This window comes from Pimephales promelas, chromosome 8 (genome assembly GCF_988280905.1).
Source record: "Pimephales promelas chromosome 8, fPimPro1.hap1.1, whole genome shotgun sequence".
Taxonomy (NCBI): Eukaryota; Metazoa; Chordata; class Actinopteri; order Cypriniformes; family Leuciscidae; genus Pimephales; species Pimephales promelas.
The window spans coordinates 37,179,403-37,201,052 of NC_142776.1; the positions used below are offsets into that span (position 1 = coordinate 37,179,403).

The 21,650-nt window shown below is 38.2% G+C and overlaps 1 protein-coding gene across 5 annotated transcripts in view; it reads left to right on the forward strand.

Moving 5' to 3' along the window:
- The window catches only part of cdh22 (cadherin 22), a 289,056-nt gene that overhangs the window by 171,677 nt on the left and 95,729 nt on the right, over positions 1 to 21,650 (forward strand). For all 5 annotated transcript variants that reach the window (XM_089134499.1, XM_089134498.1, XM_089134502.1 and 2 more), the window contains 2 exons: positions 4,711 to 5,512; positions 19,791 to 20,085. In XM_089134499.1, coding sequence (XP_088990625.1) covers positions 5,285 to 5,512; positions 19,791 to 20,085 — 523 coding nt within the window. In that variant the 5' untranslated portion in view covers positions 4,711 to 5,284. The remainder of the gene's footprint in view (positions 1 to 4,710; positions 5,513 to 19,790; positions 20,086 to 21,650) is intronic.

Below are 21,650 nucleotides of genomic sequence, written 5' to 3' on the forward strand. Positions count from 1 at the left end.
ACAGAAGTAGAAGATGGGCTTGTGAAGAGGAGGGAAATAGAGGGGATGTGGGAGTAGGCAGCAAACTACAATTAATGTAATTAACCAATGCATGGCTTTTCTAAGGCTGTGACAATATATGTCTCCTCTCATTACTTCCTGTAAGCAAACACGGGGCTTAATGAGAGGCAGCATACGCTACGGCACCATTTACTCTTGATGCTCAATCCATTACAGCTGCCATAGTCTGCCAATCCAGTCCACTCTCACCCCCTCCGCTCCGGCCCTACAACACGCTCCGCTATACTTGCCAAGGAAACAGCGTGTCTTGGACAGGGGCTACTTCTAACCGGATCCCCATTCCAGGGCATAATAGCTGGTCTCTAGAGCTCAGAGTCGCAGCCAAATGGAGGAGCGAAGCCACACTGGAGGTATTCAGGCTTGTCCAGGTGTTTGCGAGTGCTGCTATAATTGATGCCGCATTCCCAAATATTTGGATTTGTGTGCGTGGCATGATTAACTTCTATATGCGCCGCTAATACTGAGTGGATTTTGACGAGCAGCTGTATTTGAGAGAAAAAATTGGGGGTTTATTTATACTAGTAGCCTACATAATCGTCTACCGTATATAGCTGTAAGCCTTTTTTTTCCCCTCTGGTAATTAAAATTAATGATGCTTAATTGATGAACAAATACCCCGATGTGCAATATTTGAGCATTATTTAAAATCTATTCAATTATTCATTTAAATTTATTACTGTCTTTATTACACTCTAAAAAATGCTGGGTTGTTTTAACCCAATTTTGGGTCAAATATGGACAAACCCGAAATGTTGGGTTAAAAATGTAATGTAAAAATTTAACCCAACGGCTGGGTTAGTCCATATTTGACCCAAAGTTGGGTTAAAACAACCCAGCATTTTTTAGAGTGTATTAAAATGTAAAACTGTGGTGCAACTATTTACACTCTAAAAACGCTGGGTTGTTTTAAGCCAATTTTGGGTAAAATATGGACAAACCCAGCCATTGGGTTACATTTTTTTTAGATTACATTTTTAATACAATGGCTGGGTTTGTCCATATTTTACCCAAAATTGGGTTAAAACAACCCAGCATTTTTTAGAGTGTATGGTAATAAGTGCAATACACATTTTTTTTTAATTAAATTGATAAACTTTAACTTTAATAAACAGTAATAAACTATGGTGCAAATATTTAGTTTACACCGAAATAGCATGTTCAATGACTGAATGAATTACAGACCATTCACTGTAAAACATGCTGGGTTGTTTTAACCCAACTTTGGGTCAAATATGGACAAACCCAGCCATTGGGTTACATTTTTTTAATTACATTTTTAACTAAAGGTTGGGTTAAAACAACCCAGCATTTGTAGTGTGTACGAACAAACTACTAAACTAAAATCTAAAATACTAAAATCTTTCCTTTTGGGCTTTTCTTTTTGCTAACTAGGCAGTGCTAGTCATTGGTTAATGGTAACCAATAGTCAAATATCTATTTACTGATTATTGAAAGAAGTTGTGGATGGTGATTATTAAATCATGTCATTATTTAGCTCATTGGATGTTTAGTTTCACTCATGCTGGGTTGTTTTAACCCAATTTTGGGTAAAATATGGACGATATTTTAGCCAAAATTGGAGAAATGCAACCTATTACTGAAGTGAAGTCTTAAATGAATTTGTTCTTGTTGACTTTTTTTGCACCCATTATTATGAGTCAAATGTCCTTTGTACGTAATTTTGAAATGTCGGATTGTAATAGTCAAGGTGTGGGAATTTGACTCCGGCTGTGGTTTCATTTTAAATGACCACAGTCATTAGAAGTCCATGTGCTTTGGCTTTGATGAGAGCTTTCATGCACTGATACATGCTTGGGGGAGTGCTTGGCAAACGTATAATCGGATCACACATCAAAACATCGCACAGCCGAAGAAGAGGGCCAGCTCTGCTTATTAACCTCAGGCTATTAGTTTCCAAATACTGTTTTTCTTTTTTAAAACCCTCCCAGATTTTAATCAGTCTGATCTTTTGGATCTTTTCTGACGGTTTTGACAAAGACGGTCCGGCTCTTCCAAAGTTGGAAGCAAAACAAACAGTACATGAGAGTGCTTTCTCCTCGCAAGCGTCGTGGTTGTTTGTGCGGGAGCGGCTAAAAGGCAGTCGGTGATTCCCATTAAAGGGATGGATGTCGTGCAGGTGAAAAGGAGATTGTCGGAAGAGAGAGAGAGGTCTCTGGCCTGAAGCCCATCACTCGCCGGTGATCAGTCTCCTCTCTGGCTCCGGTTGCCGACTGTCACGGCCTCTGCTCTCTGGCTGGCGTCTGATGAAAAGTAGCAGCCATGTTTTATAATCAATCCACGACCTAATAGGTCACGAATGAGTGCGTCCGGCTTGCCAATAGCGTTTTGGGTGGTAGCGGAGGCATTACAACTGTATCACACCGGCATATGTTGCTAGACTTTAAGCGACCAGCCTTTCCACAGAAACTCACTAATTGACGTCGTTCTACTTAGCCAAGAGAATGGCCAACCCTGAAGAGCCAGACCCTTATAGTCAATTAATTTACGCTCCATACCACATCTTAACAAGCGGCGAATTGTGTATACTCATCATGAAAATTTCAAGAGCGCACAACGAGAGGCTTACTGGGATAGTTTGAGGGAAATGTTGTGCTATTTTTTCCCCTGTTAATCGCCAAAGGGTTGAGAGTTTTGAGGAAAACTACTTCAGAGGAGTGCATTCAACCAGAGAAAATATTTGATACAAATAGTTTATTATTTATCATATGTACTTGGTCAGGCAAACTCTAGATTGTCAAAAAGGAACTAATCGTGTCTTGCCCTAAATAGTTTTTTCTTTGAGGCAAAAAGAAATAGCATTACTTTGAAGTTGCCTCTTAAGACAAGAACACTTCACACTAATTGGAAACATGAAAAATATTACGTTTGAAAAACAGGCTGTTTAATTTTTGACTGATTGACATTTTTTGGGGGGGCTTTCTGATGTTTTCTGTTTGTAACCAGCCATGCTCTAAACTGTGTACATATTTTAAGGATCAGTTGTTTCTGCTGAACTTCATTTTTCTCCATCCTGAGCATTTAGATGCAAAGTGTGACCCGAATCACCGCTTGACCTGAGATGCTAGTCGAAGCGTAGCTAAATGTCACGCATGTCACAACCCCTTAGCATCAAAAAATAAAATATATAACGGTTAGTGCAGAAAACCATTGTCAACTTTTGCTTTGGTATATCAAAATATCCCTATCCTGAAATGCACTCAGTGTTTCACTATTTACCATCTGCTAAAGTGCTAGTGTGGCTATCAGATTGCAATAGGTTGAAACCTACTACTGTGCAAATTGCACATGGTATTTTTAGCACGATAACGAAAGCATTGGACATTCGCGCTTAGCCTGTCTCTCTCGAAACTCGCGGTTTGCGGTAAAAGAAGATCACCGGGCCTAACTGTCTTCCCAAAGGCTGATAATGAGGTGATTTTAGCACTCATAAACATACCCCAGATTGCAAACTGACATTGAATCAACGTGGAAACATGACATCGAAACAACGTTGATCTGACATTGTTTTGCTCATCGAATTAACGTTGAACCAACGTCAGACGCGTCATTCTTTCAAAACCAACGGAAAATCAACTTGAAATCAACGCGTTATGAAAGCAAACCAATTTTCGATTTTCATTTAGCTTTGAAGAATGCCGCGTCTGACGTTGATTCGATGAGCAAAATCAACGTTGTTTCAATGTCATGAGAGACGTCGTTTCCACGTTGATTCAGTGTCAGTTTGCTGTCTGGGACAGTATGTGCTAATTTTACCAGCGTTGTGTCGATGTCCTGTTTTTCACAGTGTTGTGTGCAAATCTTTATTCCTCAGTGCCAGTGTTTAATTGTTTACCCTCTTTAGAAGGTCGTTTCTGTTTCAAGATGTTTCAGCGTGGACGTCTTGGCTCAAACTTTAGCCTTCCGTCTGCCAAAGGTTAAACAACCAATATCCTGAAGGGCCTTTCTTGGCCCACGCTCGTCCGCAGGAGCTGCAATCTTTTAGCCTCGAGGTTGTGACATTTCAGCAATGCTAAATGTTGTTGTTTTTCTCTTATTCTGAAAGCCTCAAAGACCATTAATCATTTCTCCTGCCCAATGGCGCTTTGGCTGATGCACAATAGGGCCGTAGCTTATCTTCACCTTCCTGACCAGTGTTTGTTTTAAGCATTAGGGTTGCTGCTCTAATGGATTGAATTAATTGATTAATACTTTTATCCAATTAGTGTTCCCTCATGCAATTAATCAGACGGCCCCCAGTGTAAAGCGCATGCCGTGGGCAGACAGATGCTTTGGGCTCAAGTTCGTGATATATAAACCTCCCTTTTTTTCCTTTTCCAACCACACCTGCCTCCCTGACACAGAAGACATTGCTCTTGGGCTTAACACATTATCCGGATTCTTGCTGACTACAAAGTTTCTGCCTTCAGAAATGCTTTTCAGGTAGATCGCCTAAATGAAGTCGTGTTTTCGTGCTGCATTTCGATGAAATACTAGAGTTTAGATCCACTTTGTGTGTCGGAGAGGACTCACTGTGGCACTCATCGAATTATGTATTTGTTTAACGAGAATGAGAACGCCAAGAATCGATGCAGTTTGTTTCACTATTGATTATCGCTGCTCCTCTAATCAATTATCTTTGCTGTGTTACAGGTGATCTGGTGCTGAGGTCGACATGAACCCACCAATGTCAAACTCTCAAAGAGTCCGCGACCTCTGGATCTCGACATCGACTTTGAGTAACATCTTGCACTATGAAATTTGAGGATTTCTTTTTTGGATGTGAAATGTGCATACATGGAAATTAGGAAATTGGATTTTATCCTTTTTATTAATGCCGCTATCGTGGAGTGTTAATTGATTTCCGGACTCGCGATGGAGTTTTTTGACCAGTAGCTCTTTAACTTAAAGCTCAACTGAAGGAGAAATAAGACTTCAATGGCTTTGTGATTGAAAAAACCCAACACAGAGGAGCTACAGCTGTGTATCACCGAGACTGCCTCATCTTCTCAAGAAAGATTCCTCTTAAATGCCCTCTTGAGGACCTCTCCGATTGGAAAAAAAATGGCCAAAAACCTATTGGATTTATAGTTTCATTGAGCGGCAGTGAACTCTCGTTTACCCTCCTCAACCTCCGAGCCAAGGAGCTTTTCTCGAGCGATCAGGCGGTTCATCCTGAACGAGTTTGTAACTTCTGCCCCATGTAGAGACGAGAGCGTCTTCAAACATGGCTCCCCACTGGAGAGGAGGAGCTCAGGTTTTGGCAGTGACTCTGGGAGTTTTGCAGTGCTGTGGATGGCTGTCCGGTCAGACCGTAAGGACTAGTGTTGGGACGACAGGAAGAGGTCCTGAGCAATGGGCGATGTCTCATGAAAGGGTGAAGAGAGGATGGGTTTGGAATCAGTTTTTCGTTGTGGAGGAATACACCGGGACCGAGCCACTTTACGTTGGAAAGGTAGGACTGCCGCATGTTTGTTTTCGTGTGCACTAGTGTTGTCAAAAAACTCGGTACTTCGGTACCAAGTCGGTACTAAAAAAAAAAAAATGTTACGGTACCAGCTTTTCTAGGTACCGAGTACCAGGTTAATCCAGTTCTGTTCTAGACGCGATGTCTGAAACGTGCACAGTTGCGTCCTCTTCATAACGCTGATATGGCTCTCTCTCTCTGAATCCACTTGTTGAAACGAAAGGAGGAAAGAGCCACATATGGAAATATTTTGGATTAGGCTAATGTCACGTTGCCATAAGAGGCCGATTACATGCAAATTCGCAATTTCAAATATAGGCGTGATTCAAGCGCGCTCCTAATAAAAACTCGTTGGCGTTGCATAGCAACGACAGACGCCGCGTGAGAGCAAGCGCTTTGGAAAGAATAAGCACGCGCAAAAATATAATTAAAAAACACGCGCGACATGTGAACGGCCTCTAAAGTGCTTTCGGGGTAGTTTTACGAGTACATGAGCACAGTAGTATCCACCCGACACCAGAGTACTACTGGTATTAGTATTGTCATTTAATGTCAATGCCAGTTCTAGGCGTATTCTTGCGTTTATAACTCAGCAGGTTTAAAAAGCCTTTTTAAAATTAAATATGAATGCAGTTTTAGATTAATAAAAGGACAGTCAAGTCAAATAAAACATGTTTTATGGTAATGCTACAAAGATACCATTCATAAACATTACTTAGTTATCAACACATTGAGTGAACAATATATTTTTACAACATTAATTAATGTTTGAAAATGTTATTTATTACAAACACCTGATTGTTCATGTTTGTTCACTTAATTCATTGTGCATTAAATAAATAATGGATTAAAACTTTACAAACAACTTTAAAAATGTGTTAGTGTATACTATTGTTTATTTTAGGTCATTTTATCTAATCTTTTTCTAAAGTGTTTATAATACAAATGTACAGTTTCCATACTTGTAACCGTGATAAACACTTAAATATATGTAAATTTAAACTAAGCTTTGGTACCGAAATTGGTACCGAGAACCGTGAATTTTAACTGGTATCGGTACCGAATACTGAAATTTTGGTACCGTGATAACACTAGTGTGCACTCTCGCTGCTTATTTTTCTATGCTAAGGAAAATATAATGCAGCACAATGAATGCCAAGAGAGATGCATGCGCTGTGCATTTAAATGAGGCAATTCTCAAATGGTTTAAGTGTGTGGATAGCGTCAGGCTAGTTGACTAAGACTGATCAAGCACAAGTTTAGCTTTAAGGCTAGAATTTGGTCTATATGGATCAGGGCCAAACTGAAACAGGTTATCTTAAGATCTTGTTATCGCCTCGGTGGAATATGCATGTTTTTTTTTTTTTGCTACATTAGGAAACTCAAAGTGATTTTGGGCGGTGCACGGCTGGGCAACATTATTCACAATATATTTGGGATGATAATTAACATTTATATTAAACGTTGCAATACTTTTAAAGCTATTTTTAAATCTGTTTTATCTGTTTTGATTTGTGAGTGTCAAGATGCAAAAAATGCAGTAAAGTTCAAACAGTCATTTGCAATGAATCGACAACTTTGCAAATTCATCATTTGAAAATGGTATAACTGGTATAAAATGTGTGGAAAACCATCCCAAAACAATGGTAGTGATGTATAGTATCTTTACTGTATATATATAAATATATAAGATATTTTCTTTTAGCTGTATTGCCCAGCCATAGTGTGGTGTAGAGATATTGTGCAGCAGTAATTAAGAGATGTGTGCCAGGAAAAGAGGAGCTGATGTCTAAATGGGAGCCATAAAGGATGATATGGGAAATGGAAGGGGTATTCTGGAGAGAGATGATTTTATTAATAAAATTACCCAGAGTTACGGCTCCCTCTGAAGTCATAAGCCGAGACTATTAATAGAGGCTGCTGGTGTTGTATGTCTATTTCTCACCGTTTCGAATATTTTAATTAGGGTGATATAGAATTAAATATGACCAACATGCCTTTTATCAGTAACGGTCATTTAAAACAATCCCTTTCGCACCGTCTTTTGATTAATCTGCTAATGATATTTTTTTTTTTATAAATGTTTGGCCAGCTCTCTTGAATACATTTGTACAATTAATTTCACTTAGCTCTACGTTTTATGTGTCTGTATTACGTTGTATTACGAGCTTAATAACATTTAAAGGAATTGAGAAATAAAAATTTTCCTTGATCTTTTGACATGTAAGAGGTTTTGTTAGTCCCAAAACAGCTTTTATTGAATCCAAGCTCAGAAAACGAGTAGTTTGTGAATTTTGTCACATTATGATGTAAGATTGTGACGAAAGACGGCCTCAAGTGCAGAATCAAATCAATGTCTACTTCGACATCATTGCGTCTTTGGCCCTGCCCTTATGCTATGAAAGTCCTGTATTCATTATTTATATAGTGCATTCAACTACGTGAATGTCTTTTATTTGTTTGTTCATTACATTTCACTTTTGGTAAATCAGTCAAATTTTGGCGCAGGCTTTGAAAACAGTCTTTTATGGACCCAACAGTAATGCCACAACACTACTAAGGAACCGTCAATTCTAATGCATAATCTGTGATCGGTTATTTCTGATATGATCCAAGTACAGTCAGACATTCTCAAAATCGTTTATTGCCGTTTATGCGTCAGTAAATCAAGCCATTGACTTGATGATCATTTTCACATTGTTTCTTTTAGTACCATGAAAACAATCTGTTATTTAAATTGTGATTACATTATATACAGAAAGCGATCAAAGAACACTCCCTTTATAATCACTGAAGCTGTCAATCAAACTATCAGTGACTGGACTCTTGCCAATGAATTCAATTACATTGTGTTTGCACTGTTAGTTATGATAAAAGCATTCATGAGAGTGCAGAAACTCATGAGATCACTGCGCTGTCATCTTTCTAATGTTCATCACTGCAACCTTTCATGCCACAATCTAAATATAACGCTACATGTAATCAACCGTAATCAATCTCGACAGTTAATAGTAAAAACGTAGTAAAACATTTAGAGAGAGTTTCACATAATACTTATTTCATATGCAAAATGCTCACAGCAGTAGGAGTTTACATTGAAGTCTCACGGCCGACACGTCCCTTCAAAAAGAGTGCTAAAATCAGGGCGGAAAATGGCCTTTTATTTCTAAAATATTTCTAAATTGTAAAAATCATACTCGGGTAACATCATCAACCTGCTCATATGTAATTCAAACACAAAAACTCACCTGGAAATGTCACGTTATGGGTTCAGTTTCATGTTGAGTTTCGTCAAAAAGTTGGTGACTTTTAAAAATGAGTCCTGCCAAAGCGATAAGCGAAGTTAGATATATAGAGACGTTTTCCTTTTATTCTTTCATCACATGGATTTTGATGCTAAACCTTTGTTCCTGCTAAAGTGGCTTTGGTATCTTGTTCATTCATTTAATTGAATAGAGCCATTAACTCTAAGCCCAATAATGCGTCATTATGACACCAGTCCTGTCTTCGGCAGATGTCTTGTGTTTCTTGTAAGAATGTCTTCAGAAATGTTCCAGGAACACTGCACTTGAATTCACAGAAGCCTCCGGTGACCTTATGCTATTTACATTAGACTTTCAAACCTCAAAAGGCTTGTCGGAGGAACACGAACATTGTGAAGGTTAATTCTACGCATCAGTCCCTCTTCTGCAGAGAGCTCTAAGAGAGAGTGAAAGTTGCAATATTTCCTGTCGAAAAGGCCACTGCACCATTTCCCCCCGTCAGTGTTAAGTCCAGACATATGTAAACCTCGAGTCGATAAATATGAGAAGTCTCTTTGCAGGGAAAGGCAGCAGGGCAGAAAAAAATGAACAGTGGAAAGAGAGTTTTTACATGGCGAACGCCGACAAGAACATCTCGCCATATGGGCAGCGCAGCAAAGTGGAAAGATTTCCACAGCGCTTTGAAAGGCTGCCAGCCTCTTCCTTCAGACAAGCGGCGAACATTGATTGATAGGATTTGAACGTGTAGAGCTGAGATGCTGAACAGACGGCGGCGTTCGTAACGTGCATGCCAAGGATGTCTCAACGTGCTCAAATAATTTCCTGCAGGCTTGGGCGAACCGCTCAAACGTTCATGCAGGAACATTCACTTTCTGTCTTTTGTGCTTGAAAAGAAGGTGAAACGTATTTATTTAAAGCCGGCATATATAATAAACAATTATTTATTCAACATTTAGGGTTGGGAATCCAGAACTGGAACAGTTCCAGCATCTCCCCACCTCTTTAAAGCACACTATCGGCCCATGCATTTCTTATTGGTTTAAGTCATATGATCCAACCCCATCTCACGACCAAGTCGTACGAATTCGACGAATGATTAAAAAGTGGATACGACCTCACTCGTGCGAATTAATACGATTTTGCTAAATCGTACATATTTTACGAATTGGCCAATTCGTATGAATTCATACGAATTACCAACCCCTTACCCCGCCCCTAAACTTAACCATCACGTGGGTTTAGACAAATCGTACGAATTAGTACGAGTGAGGTCGTACGAATTAGACACTTTTTAATCATGCGTCAAATTCGTACGAATTGTTCGTGAGATAGTGTTGTATGATCATATGGTCGAGTCGGCGCAGACCACAACACTTATCAGACCCATTTTGAATTCTGCACAGTTACTCTAAAAATGTAATTAATTACTAGTTACTAATTACCTCTTCAACAGTGTAATTAGATTACTGTACTAATTACTCTTTCTAAAAATTATTTAATTACTTTTAATTACTAATTACGTCACTGTAAAAATATTGATGGTTTAACTTAAAAAAGCAAGTAACCTGGTTGCCTTAAAATTTTAAGTTCATTGAACTGGAAAAAGTGAGTTAATACAATGAAGGAGATTAATTTAACCATCAGAAACTCAAAATTATATGTTATCGGAACTAAATAAATTATTTAAGTTGATTTGACAAGGGAAAAAATGTTGTGATTACTAAACTGTAAAAAAAAATATTGTTGGTTTAACTTAAAAAAGTAAGTAACCTGGGTTGCCTTAAAATTTTAAGTTCATTGAACTGGAAAAAGTGAGTTAATACAATGAAGGAGATTAATTTAACCATCAGAAACTTATCTCAACTAAATAAATTATTATAAAGTTGATTTGACAAAAGAAAATATGTTGTGATAACAAATCTTGAAAATATTTTTTACAGTGAATCCCATATCAATCTCAACCAGCTGAATAGTAGAAGGATAGACATGAATCTGTTTTAATTCTTTCAAACAAATACTATAAAATCGCATGAATTTTCCTTAAACTGACCAAGGTGGAGAAAGTTACATTATAAAAACATACTTTTTAACATCAGACAATACATTTTGATGTTAAACCCACTTTTGTTTTATGTCTGATATCATGACATTACACACTTTTTTTCATACAAACTTGTACGAGTGCTGTCGTAATATTTAGACACCTCATAAAATGCATACGAATGTACATGTGAGATCGGATTGATCTATACACTGTATTTACCTCAATTACATCAGTAATTAAATTACAGATAAATGAAGAGTAATCCCTTACTTTACATTTTCAAGGGAAAAGTAATTAAATTACAGTAATTAGTTACACCCAACACTGCACTGAATGCTGTATTTTAAAGTGATAATGGTTAGGGATGGGAGGAAACTGCGACGTTACTGAGCTCAACGGCTCTACCTGTGATATATAAACAAAACGCTATTGGCTATTTAAAAAAGGGGAGGAGCTGTTAGATATGCCCCGCCCTGTCTTCCTGTCTCAGTGTCAATTACATCAACACATTGAATAATGCAGCAAGTGTCAAGGCACTTCGGAGGGACTTTAAAGTTGTCCTACTTTGAATGTTTCCTCTTTGTAGTCTCCATTTCATTTCCTTTCTTCCTCTTTAACATCTCTGTCTGACGGGCCAAGACTCCTCGTTGAAAACGTATCACACAAAATCTCTTTATCCACGAATCGTAATAGTTTAAATGTCAGGGGTGTTTGCAGGATGTGCATGTTGATTGCAGTCTGAAGCTTTATGAATCCATTATTAATGTTTTGATCTTTCGCTTGAGAAAGAGTGTTGCGTAGCTAATGAATTTCAACTAAACAACGGGACTGTGTTTGCTGATGAGGTTTGCGCTGTCATGACCCGATGTGCAGATGTCTAGGTTGAAAACTCTGTTGAGAATGTCAAACGTTTTTGAGCCCAATTGAAAATTGTCTAATTATCCGGCCCTTTTAACATTCGTGATATTAATCAGAAATGTTTCTTGAGCTGCAAATATTGCAATGATTTCTGAAGGATCATGTGAGGAAATTCAGCTTTACAATGCAGGAGTACAAAACACTTATTTTAAATTGTAATAATATTACTGTATTTTTTATCAAATAAATTCACCCTTGGTGAGCATAAGATAAGAGACTTATCTTAAAGGATTAGTTCACTTTTCAAAAAAACTTTTGCTGATAATTTACTCACCCCCATGTCATCCAAGATGTCCATGTCTTTCTTTCTTCAGTCGAAAAGAAATTAAGGTTTTTGATGAAAACATTCCAGGATTTTTCTCCATATAATGGACTTCAACGGGGTCCAAACGGTTCAAGGTCCAAAAAAACTTTAAGTACAAACTGCAAACTTGTTCAAAGGGCTTTAAACGATTCCAGACGATGAATAAGGGTCTTATCAAGCGAAACGATCGCTCGTTTTATAAATAAATAACAAAGTTTAAGTTTTATAAGCTCAAACGCTCGCCTTGCTTTGTTCTGTAATGGACTCCTGTTCGAACTCGTTCATCAAAATGAACAAATCTTTTTCCAAGTCATTTGGTTCATTCGGCGAAAGAAACGAACGAATTGATTTGGAAAAAGATTTGTTGAACGAGTTCGAACAGGAGAGTCACGAATGCGCACCACAGAACAGAGCAAGACGACCGTTTGAGCTTATAAAACTTAAACTTTGTTATTTATTTATTAAATGAGCGATCGTTTCACTTGATAAGACCCTTATTCATCATCTGCAATCGTTTAAAGCCCTTTGAACAAGTTTGCAGTTTGCACTGAAAGTTTCTTTTGGACCTTGAACCGTTTGGTTCCCATTTAAGTCCATTATATGGAGAAAAATCCTGGAATGTTTTCATTAAAAACCATTTCTTTTTGACTGAAGAAAGAAAGACATGGACATCTTGGATGACATGGGGGTGAGTAAATTATCAGCAAAAGTTTTTTCAAAAGTGAACTAATCCTTTAAAAACATTAAAACATTACATTTTATTTTAAGGTGTCATTGTTACAATGTAAATCTACATTTAAGGACTGATTAATAATAACTAACAACATGTACTTACTCTAGGGTTAGGGTTGGATTAGGATTTGGTTGACGGTTAATTCTGTGACAAAGACACTGTTAAATAAAGTGTTAAAAAATCTTTTCAAACCCACACTTTTGAGCGGTAGACTGCTTGTGAAATATTCATGCTAAATACAATATTTGCACCCACTGCAGAGCTCAGTGCAACCCAAGATGCATTCGAATGCTTCAAATCATATTTCAGCGCAACAGTAGTCCTATAGTTTGACTTTTTGACCTGCACGTCTCATTTATTCACATTTGGTGTCGTGTCGCTGGTGTCGCGATCCGTGTGCACTGCAGGATCTCCTCTTGCCTCGGCGCTCATCAGAGGTGAGATATCTGGAGTGTCGGCTCGCCTGCTTCACTGCGACTGCCAGCTAACGGGTTTGCTTTGTTAGTGTTCTGACCCGAGAGGTGGCAGGTCACACAGCCTGGAGCTCCTCAGCTCCGTCAGCCACTTCATGGTAGCAACACCACTAAAATACCAATCCAGCCTCTAACTGTTTTTTCCATGGTAGTCTTTTCCTGGTCTAAATGTTTTACCCAGTTTAAAGGGGTGATGAACTGAGAAATCTAATTTTCCTTGAGCTTTTGACATCTAAGAGGTCATCATATTATAAGAATATCCAACACTATCTCACGACCAATTCGTACGAATTCGACGCATGATTAAAAAGTGGCTAATTCGTACGACCTCACTCGTACTAATTCGTACGATTTGTCTAAACCCACGTGATGGTTAGGTTTAGGGGCGGGGTCAGGGGTAGGTCATTCGTACGAATTCATACGAATTGGCCAATTCGTAAAATATGTACGATTTAGCAAAATCGTATTAATTCGTACGAGTGAGGTCGTATGAATTGTTACGAATTAGCCACTTTTTAATCATTCGTCGGATTCGTACGACTTGGTCGTGAGATCGGGTTGGAATATCCTGTAAGTTTCAGACCTGAAAACGGCCTTGTTAGTCCAGTAAAAGCTTTTATTGACACCAGGCTCAGCAAACGACTCATTTTACTCGACGTCAAAGAGGATAAAACCCCACCCCTGCTGAAGAAGATCAACGCCTACTTCAACACGGCCTGTTTAGCCCCGCATTACACGCATAGCTAAATAATATAGATGCCTACCTCATGATGACAAACCGGATCGAGTTACCGTGCAAAACACAATATTGTGCAGCGCCTGTTTGTGGAAGAAAACAGTCGCTGTATAAGCTTCCTCTGGATTCCTATAGGACTGCATGGATAAACTTTATTTTTAATGACGTTCCAGCTGGTAAAACATCGTCCGTCTGTTCGCTTTATTTCACTGAGGATTGTTTTGTAAACAAGACTGGATTTGCAGAGCAATTACGAGTATAACGGTGCTGTGCCGTCTATATTGGATTCGACAGGAATTGTGCAACACACGGACTCGGGTCGAACATGTATGGGCGAATCATTCCCGTTGGCATTTTACAATATTGGACGTTTTCAATACAATTTCCCCCAAGTGCATCGACGGGTGAGTCGAAACTCATTATAATATGCAAAACTGTTATCCACTCACAGTGGGCGTTTACTTCCGAGTCTTCAATGCGAGACGCCCATCAAAACCCAGCGTTTTTCAGCTATGCTCAAAACTAGGCTAAAAAATAGCCTATTATTTATTCATTTTGAATGCAAAAACCAAACGAACGTCATAAGTTGACTTCAGACAACAATATAATAAAATTAGGGCTGTGCAAAAATTAATTGCGATTAATTCCATCCAAAATAAAAGTCTGTGTTTACATAATATATATACGTGTGTGCTGTATATAATTATTTTGTATATATAAATACACACACACATGCATGTATATATTTAAGAAAATGCGTTATTCATATATAAAATATTTATATTTATATAATATAGATTATGTATTTATAAATATATACAGAATTTAAGCGCAAATAATTCTTAAATATATACATGCATGCAATGCATAGGTATTTATATATACAAAATAATTATATACAGCACACACAAATGTATTATGTAAACACAGACTTTTATTTTGGATGCGATTAATCGCAATTAACTTTTGCACAGCCCCAAATCAAATTTAAAAAGCCAGTTCATGACCCCTTTAAGTCTAAATCTCACTATCTCTGTACTTTCTGCCGTCAATAAAATAAATTATATTCATGGTTTTCACCACACTAATCAAGAAACGGTTCTCCTCGCTCTAAAACTATGGTGCGTCTCGCTATCTTTACGTTAAAAGAAGTTCCTCTACTCAAAAGATCAAGATTCCTCGCAAATAAAATGCAGAATCTTTCCTTCTATGCCGATACGCATTTACATGACCAAATATTCGGGTTAGAAAAGGGGTAACCCAGGGATCATATTCGGGTTTACATGGCCGTGGTTATTGCTAATATTCCGGTTATTGGCTGCTTGTAAACATAGTCATTGTAATGCAAGGTATCATATGAAAAGCTCATCCTACTTGCAGTCTTGCTCACGCTTGAGGGCTGCAAAGTGATGCTATTTAGTAATGAAGGCAGTATAATCAATATCGCGAATTGCCACCGATGAAAAGAGTTGATCAAAGACTAAATATTTTAGGCAGAAAGAAAGGATGAGACCTCCACATGACCTGTGGTTTGACATCTGCTCAGACGAGACCGTTTACCACGGGTGTGATGTGAGAGCGAGCAGACAGATGAAGAACCGCTTCACGTCTGCCATCCGCCAATAACATCGTTTGTCAGGTAAAAGATGCATTCACCCCTGCGGTGGCATATTTACTGTGCTTTCTCATTTCATTAAGGAAAGCAGCAGAGTCAGAGGAAATCCAGGACACTCAGCAGTTTTGTCGTATTATTGTTATGCTCATAATTGGGGGAACAGATGCGATGTTGATCATTTGATCTCCATATGCGCTAATGCACACAAAAGACTCGAGGAGCACGCCGCGTTTCCGTTCTGTGAACAGACAGGGAGAAATATCTTTTATCCTCCAGCTCTTGAGATATTGCTCAGCTTTCTTTGTCTTCCTGTTAGGGAGTTTTTTTTATTTTTTTATTACTGCTGAAATATTGATACACCAAAAAGAGGATAGTTTCAAGCGCATGTTTTATTCGAATTTGAAATGAGGAAAGAGGCGGAAAAGAATGCAATATTGTAGGCCGGCTTGCGTTATTCCCGTGTTTTACGACAAATACGTAATGAAAATCCCCACGGGGGTGATAGACGCTGCTATTTAATTAAGACTTTATAAAATATTTAACACGCGGATGATGGAGAGGGTGATTTCGCTCTGTCCACTGCTGTTTTGAAGAGTTTTCCACATTATAATGGGAAACAGAGACTGAAGCTAAAGAAAAGCCACAGACGGAGCATTACAACACTGCTGACACCCCTGCATCTCAATAGATCACCTCAAACAACATGCTTTCTGTCATCTGAGTTATAGATTATGCTTTTAAAAAGCCTTTTTAGTCAAAACGTCCACCTTCGGCTCGTGTCTTATTGCTGTGAAATCTTTACCGATTTTTATTAAGTAAATGTGAGAATCATTTCTACATCGGTTCTGCTTGATTTTTCATGCATTAGAGTATCAAATATGATCATCAGGCTTTTGAGGGAGGTTTATTTGATCATCTCTCGATCATGTTTTAAATCTACAGAGCTTTGATCAGAAAACTATAAGAAATTAGTTTTAAGACATTGACGAGTGATATTAAGATGCATTTATACACTTTATTTTGTCATTGCTACAGTGTAATTATATATTTAAGTACTGAGTAATATAAGCAACTACATAGGGTGGGATTAGGGTTTGGTTGAGCATGTAATTATGCATAATTTACTGTTAATAAGTATATGTAACAAGGACACTGTAAAATAAAGAGTTACCCTATACTGCTATTATTACAACCTCATTGATTTACATAAAAAATTGATTTTACTAAAAAAAAATATATATATATATATTTGAACTGCATCACATTGAACTGCCATCTGATCTGTAGATGAATGAAAAAGATTGTTAAAGTCCAACAAAAAGTCAATACTTGTGTGAAATACGCTTATACCGTAAACCATGGGTCACCAAACTAAGGCCCGCGGGCCGAATCAGGCCCGCCACACCCCTTTGACTGGCCCCCCAACCCCTCTGCCCCCCACTACTTGAACTGGCAATCCCCAAAAGTCGTCATGGCCTATTTTTTTTAATTGCTTTTTGGAAAATAATAACATGTCTGCATTTGGTATTTTGTTGTTTATTGAGCATGCTCACCTGGATAGGCATAAGAGCTGACTAGTTCTATTACTCATGTTGTTGTTATAATTTCAATGTTTATTTATTTATTTTATAGGCCTATTTATTTGACCTTTATTAAGTGCTGTACACAATTATTATAAATAGTAACAGGCCTACCTATAATTTATAATTTTTCATTCATCCTTACCAGTGCCACTCACCTCAACTAGGCAGATGTTTCTTACCTTGACAGGTTTGATGTTATTTGTATTCGAAAATAAATAAATGGAAAATCTGTGGTATTTCAAATTAAAACAAAGTGTGAAGACTCGATTACTACTTTTGCAAACAACTATTAATGATAAACAAATATGGCTGTGCCAGGCTAGTAATCTCTACTATGAGGCCTGCTGGTGGTCAGTTTGGTCTTGGTCACACAATTCTATTTTATATAGCCCCGGCCCCCCATCACAGTCAGGAACGATAATGTGGCCCCCAGAGAAAAAAGTTTGGTGACCCCTGCCGTAAACTGAACCACACAATTAGCCAGTTAAAGTGGTGTTCGCAACCCATTTCACTTCTATAATGTGATATTTTAGTGTGAAATAGGGATGTACTGTGAAGCTGCTTTGATGCAACCTATATTGTGAAAAGCTCTTGTCTTTTGTGTCGTCTCGACAACAGTTCAAATTTTATCTTGACAAACTTTGCATTTCTAGTCAAAAAATAGAGTAGACATTGAATTAGAATTGAATGGTGTTCTCATTGCTGATGAGTCACCAGGAACACACTGGAGGACATGCAGGAACAAGCATTAGGGAAGTAAATAAGGGTATTTGTTTTTTTGACTTTTGAACATTTTTAGAACTGGCTCTTTCCAGATTATTTTGTACATGACGAAATGCGTTTGGTCAGACTTTGTAGTCAATATCCGGTCTGTCTTCCGTACATCTGTTGCCATAGTAATGACTCAGTGAGATGCCAAGAGGCTTCAGCTACAGCTAGGAGCCGTCAGTGTGGAAAGAAGGGATTGAAAACTGGGAATTTTGCCTTTCAACATGGCCACTCGCCATACAGATGAACTCAGACACCATTAGACACTGTGCTTTACACATGGAGATGATGTGTTCTCAGTCATTCACTTGTTTGCTTAGCATAGGAACGGGAAATGTGTTTGTTAACATGACATTTAATATAGTTTTACTGTTTGCCTTTTTGCACATGAGAATCTCAATCACATTTTCAATCACAATTACATTTTAATTTAGCTGATATGCTAATTATTGCAAAATATCATTATATTTTATTATACAGCACAATATTCATTAAATTGAATACAAATAAAGTATTTAAAAAAGCAATGATTGCTTTTATTTAAAAATGTCCTGTAGTTTTATGGTGGAGGAGTACATTTTCTTATGCTCAATGTTTGCATAAAGTTTATTCTTTCATTATTATTAATATTTTATTAAAAAATCATTTGTTTGATTGCATTCATTATTATTTTAAAAGTTAAAATATGTCTGTCTATATTAAATATACTTTGTATAATATTAATATATTTCATCCTCCCATCCATCTATCTAATATTACCCATCCATCTATCTATCTAATGTTACACATCCATCCATCCATCTAATATTACCCATCCATCCATCCATCCATCTATCCATCTATCTGTCTAATGTTACCCATCCATCCACCCATCCACCCATCCATCCATCTAGTATTATTACTCATCCATCCATCCATCCATCCATATATCTAATATTACCCATCCATCCATCCATCCATCCATCCATCTAATGTTACCCATCCATCCATCCATCCATCTAATATTACCCATCCATCCATCCATCCATCTATCCATCTATCTGTCTAATGTTACCCATCCATCCATCCATCTATTATTACTCATCCATCCATCCATCCATCCATCCATCCATCCATCCATCCATCCATCCATCCATCCATATATCTAATATTACCCATCCATCCATCTAATGTTACCCATCCATCCATCTAATATTACCCATCCATCTGTATATCTATCCATTCATCCATCCATCTATCTAATATCCATCCATCCATCCATTCATCCATCTATCTAATGTTACCCATCCATCTGTATATCTATCCATCCATCCATCCATCTATCTAATATCCATCCATCCATCCATCTATTACCCATCCATCCATCCATCTAATATTACCCATCCATCTGTATATCTATCCATTCATCCATCCATCTATCTAATATCCATCCATCCATCCATCCATCTATCTAATGTTACCCATCCATCTGTATATCTATCCATCTATCCATCCATCTATTATCCATCCATCCATCCATCCATCCATCCATCTAATATTACCCATCCATCTATCCATTTATCTAATATTACTCATCCATCCATCCACTGAGGAAGTAAATACACAAAATATGTCAGATATTAATTCTTTTTTTCTTTTATGTTTTGCATCTTGTGTTTGACTGAAATTCCCCCAAGTGTTTACTTTCTTTGCATTGTAATTCAGTAAATGTCTTTCCTGGCCATTCCAATTCAAATGCGGGTTCAGTGTTTCAGATAGTTCCCTTAAACAACAGCACTCCACCCACTTCACCCACACTCAGGATGTGTCCTCTGTGCTTTAATCGGCAGATCCATTCTGACTCGGATGAAGGGGACGGCTCTATTAAGTACACCATCTCTGGAGAGGGAGCGGGCACTATATTCATCATAGACGAGGTCACCGGTGACATTCACGCCATGGAGAGATTAGACCGTGAGGAGAAGACCTTCTACACCCTGCGAGCTCAAGCACTAGACCGTCTGACTGACGGGCCGCTTGAACCCGAGTCAGAGTTCGTCATCAAAGTCCAGGACATCAACGACAGCGAGCCCAAGTTCCTGGAAGGTCCCTACGTCGGAAGTGTGGCAGAACTCTCTCCTATTGGTAAGGAACGCTTTACACTGGATTTACATGTGGAACTGTTGCTTTTTGAGATCTCAGAAATCACTCTAATGTGTTATTTAGTTTTAGTTATTTTAGTACTTCAGTAACTTCAAATATAGACCATTTTGCAAGATGTAAACAACACTGGTCCAGAAACACTTCCTGTTTCAGTTTGTAACTGTTTTCTTTATTTCACATGTAAAGAAAACATCTTAAAGATTTTTGTTTAACTTTTTGATTCAGTTTTATATGTTCTGTTGGTTGTATTTTACCCCAGCTTTTATATAGTGTTAAAAAACTGAAAGAGGAAGTGCTTCTGGACCAGTGTTGTTTACATCTTGCAAAATGGTCTATATGAAAATGATATATTTAATGTTTATTTTATTTCAAGCAATGTCTTTTTATGGTTTCCATTCATGGTTCAGATCACAATTCATAATGCGGTTTAAGTATGTTGTTGCACGGGGCCAAATAAAGACGTGTTTTCTCTCTCAGCTCAATTACTGTCAATTACTTCCAACAGATTCTCACTGAGCATTTTAAAGTTGACATAGTGTGTCCAAAAAAAAAAAAAAAAACATGGATTTTTTTTAAATAGTCAATCTTGCTTTAGCAATGTGGGCATCTATAGCCTAGTGTACCAAAAAGTACCATGGTAGAACCATAGTACTTTTGTAAATATACACTCACCTAAAGGATTATTAGGAACGCCTGTTCCTCATTAATGTAATTATCTAATCAACCACATCTAATCACATGGCAGTGTCTTCAATGCATTTAGGGGTGTGGTCGTGGTCAAGACAATCTCCTGAACTCCAATCTGAATGTCAGAATGGGAAAGAAAGGAGATTTAAGCAATGGTTGTTGGTGTCTGAGGATTTCACAATCTGCTCAGTTACTGGGATTTTCACACGCAACCATTTCTCGGGTTTACAAAGAATGGTGTGAAAAGGGAAAAACATCCAGTATGCGGCAGTCCTGTGGGCCAAAATGCCTTGTTGATGCTCGAGGTCAGAGGAGAATGGGCCGACTGATTCAAGCTGATAGAAGAGCAACTTTGACTGAAATAACCACTCGTTACAACCGAGGTATGAAGCCACAACACACACAACCTTGAGGCGGATGGGCTACAACAGCAGAAGACCCCACCGGGTACCACTCATCTCCACTACAAATAGGAAAAAGAGGCGACAATTTGCAAGAGCTCACCAAAATTGGACAGTTGAAGACTGGTAAAATGTTGCCTGGTCTGATGAGTCTGGATTTCTGTTTAGTAGAGTCGTAAACAGAATGAGAACATGGATCCATCATGCCTTGTTACCACTGTGCAGGCTGGTGGTGGTGGTGTAATGGTGCACACTTTAGGCCCCTTAGTGCCAATTGGGCATCGTTTAAATGCCACGGCCTACCTGAGCATTGTTTCTGACCATGTCCATCCCTTTATGGCCATCATGTCCCCATCCTCTGATGGATACTTTCACCATGTCACAAAGCTCGAATCGTTTCTTGAACATGACAATGAGTTGACTGTACTAAAATGGCCGCCACAGTCACCAGATCTCAGC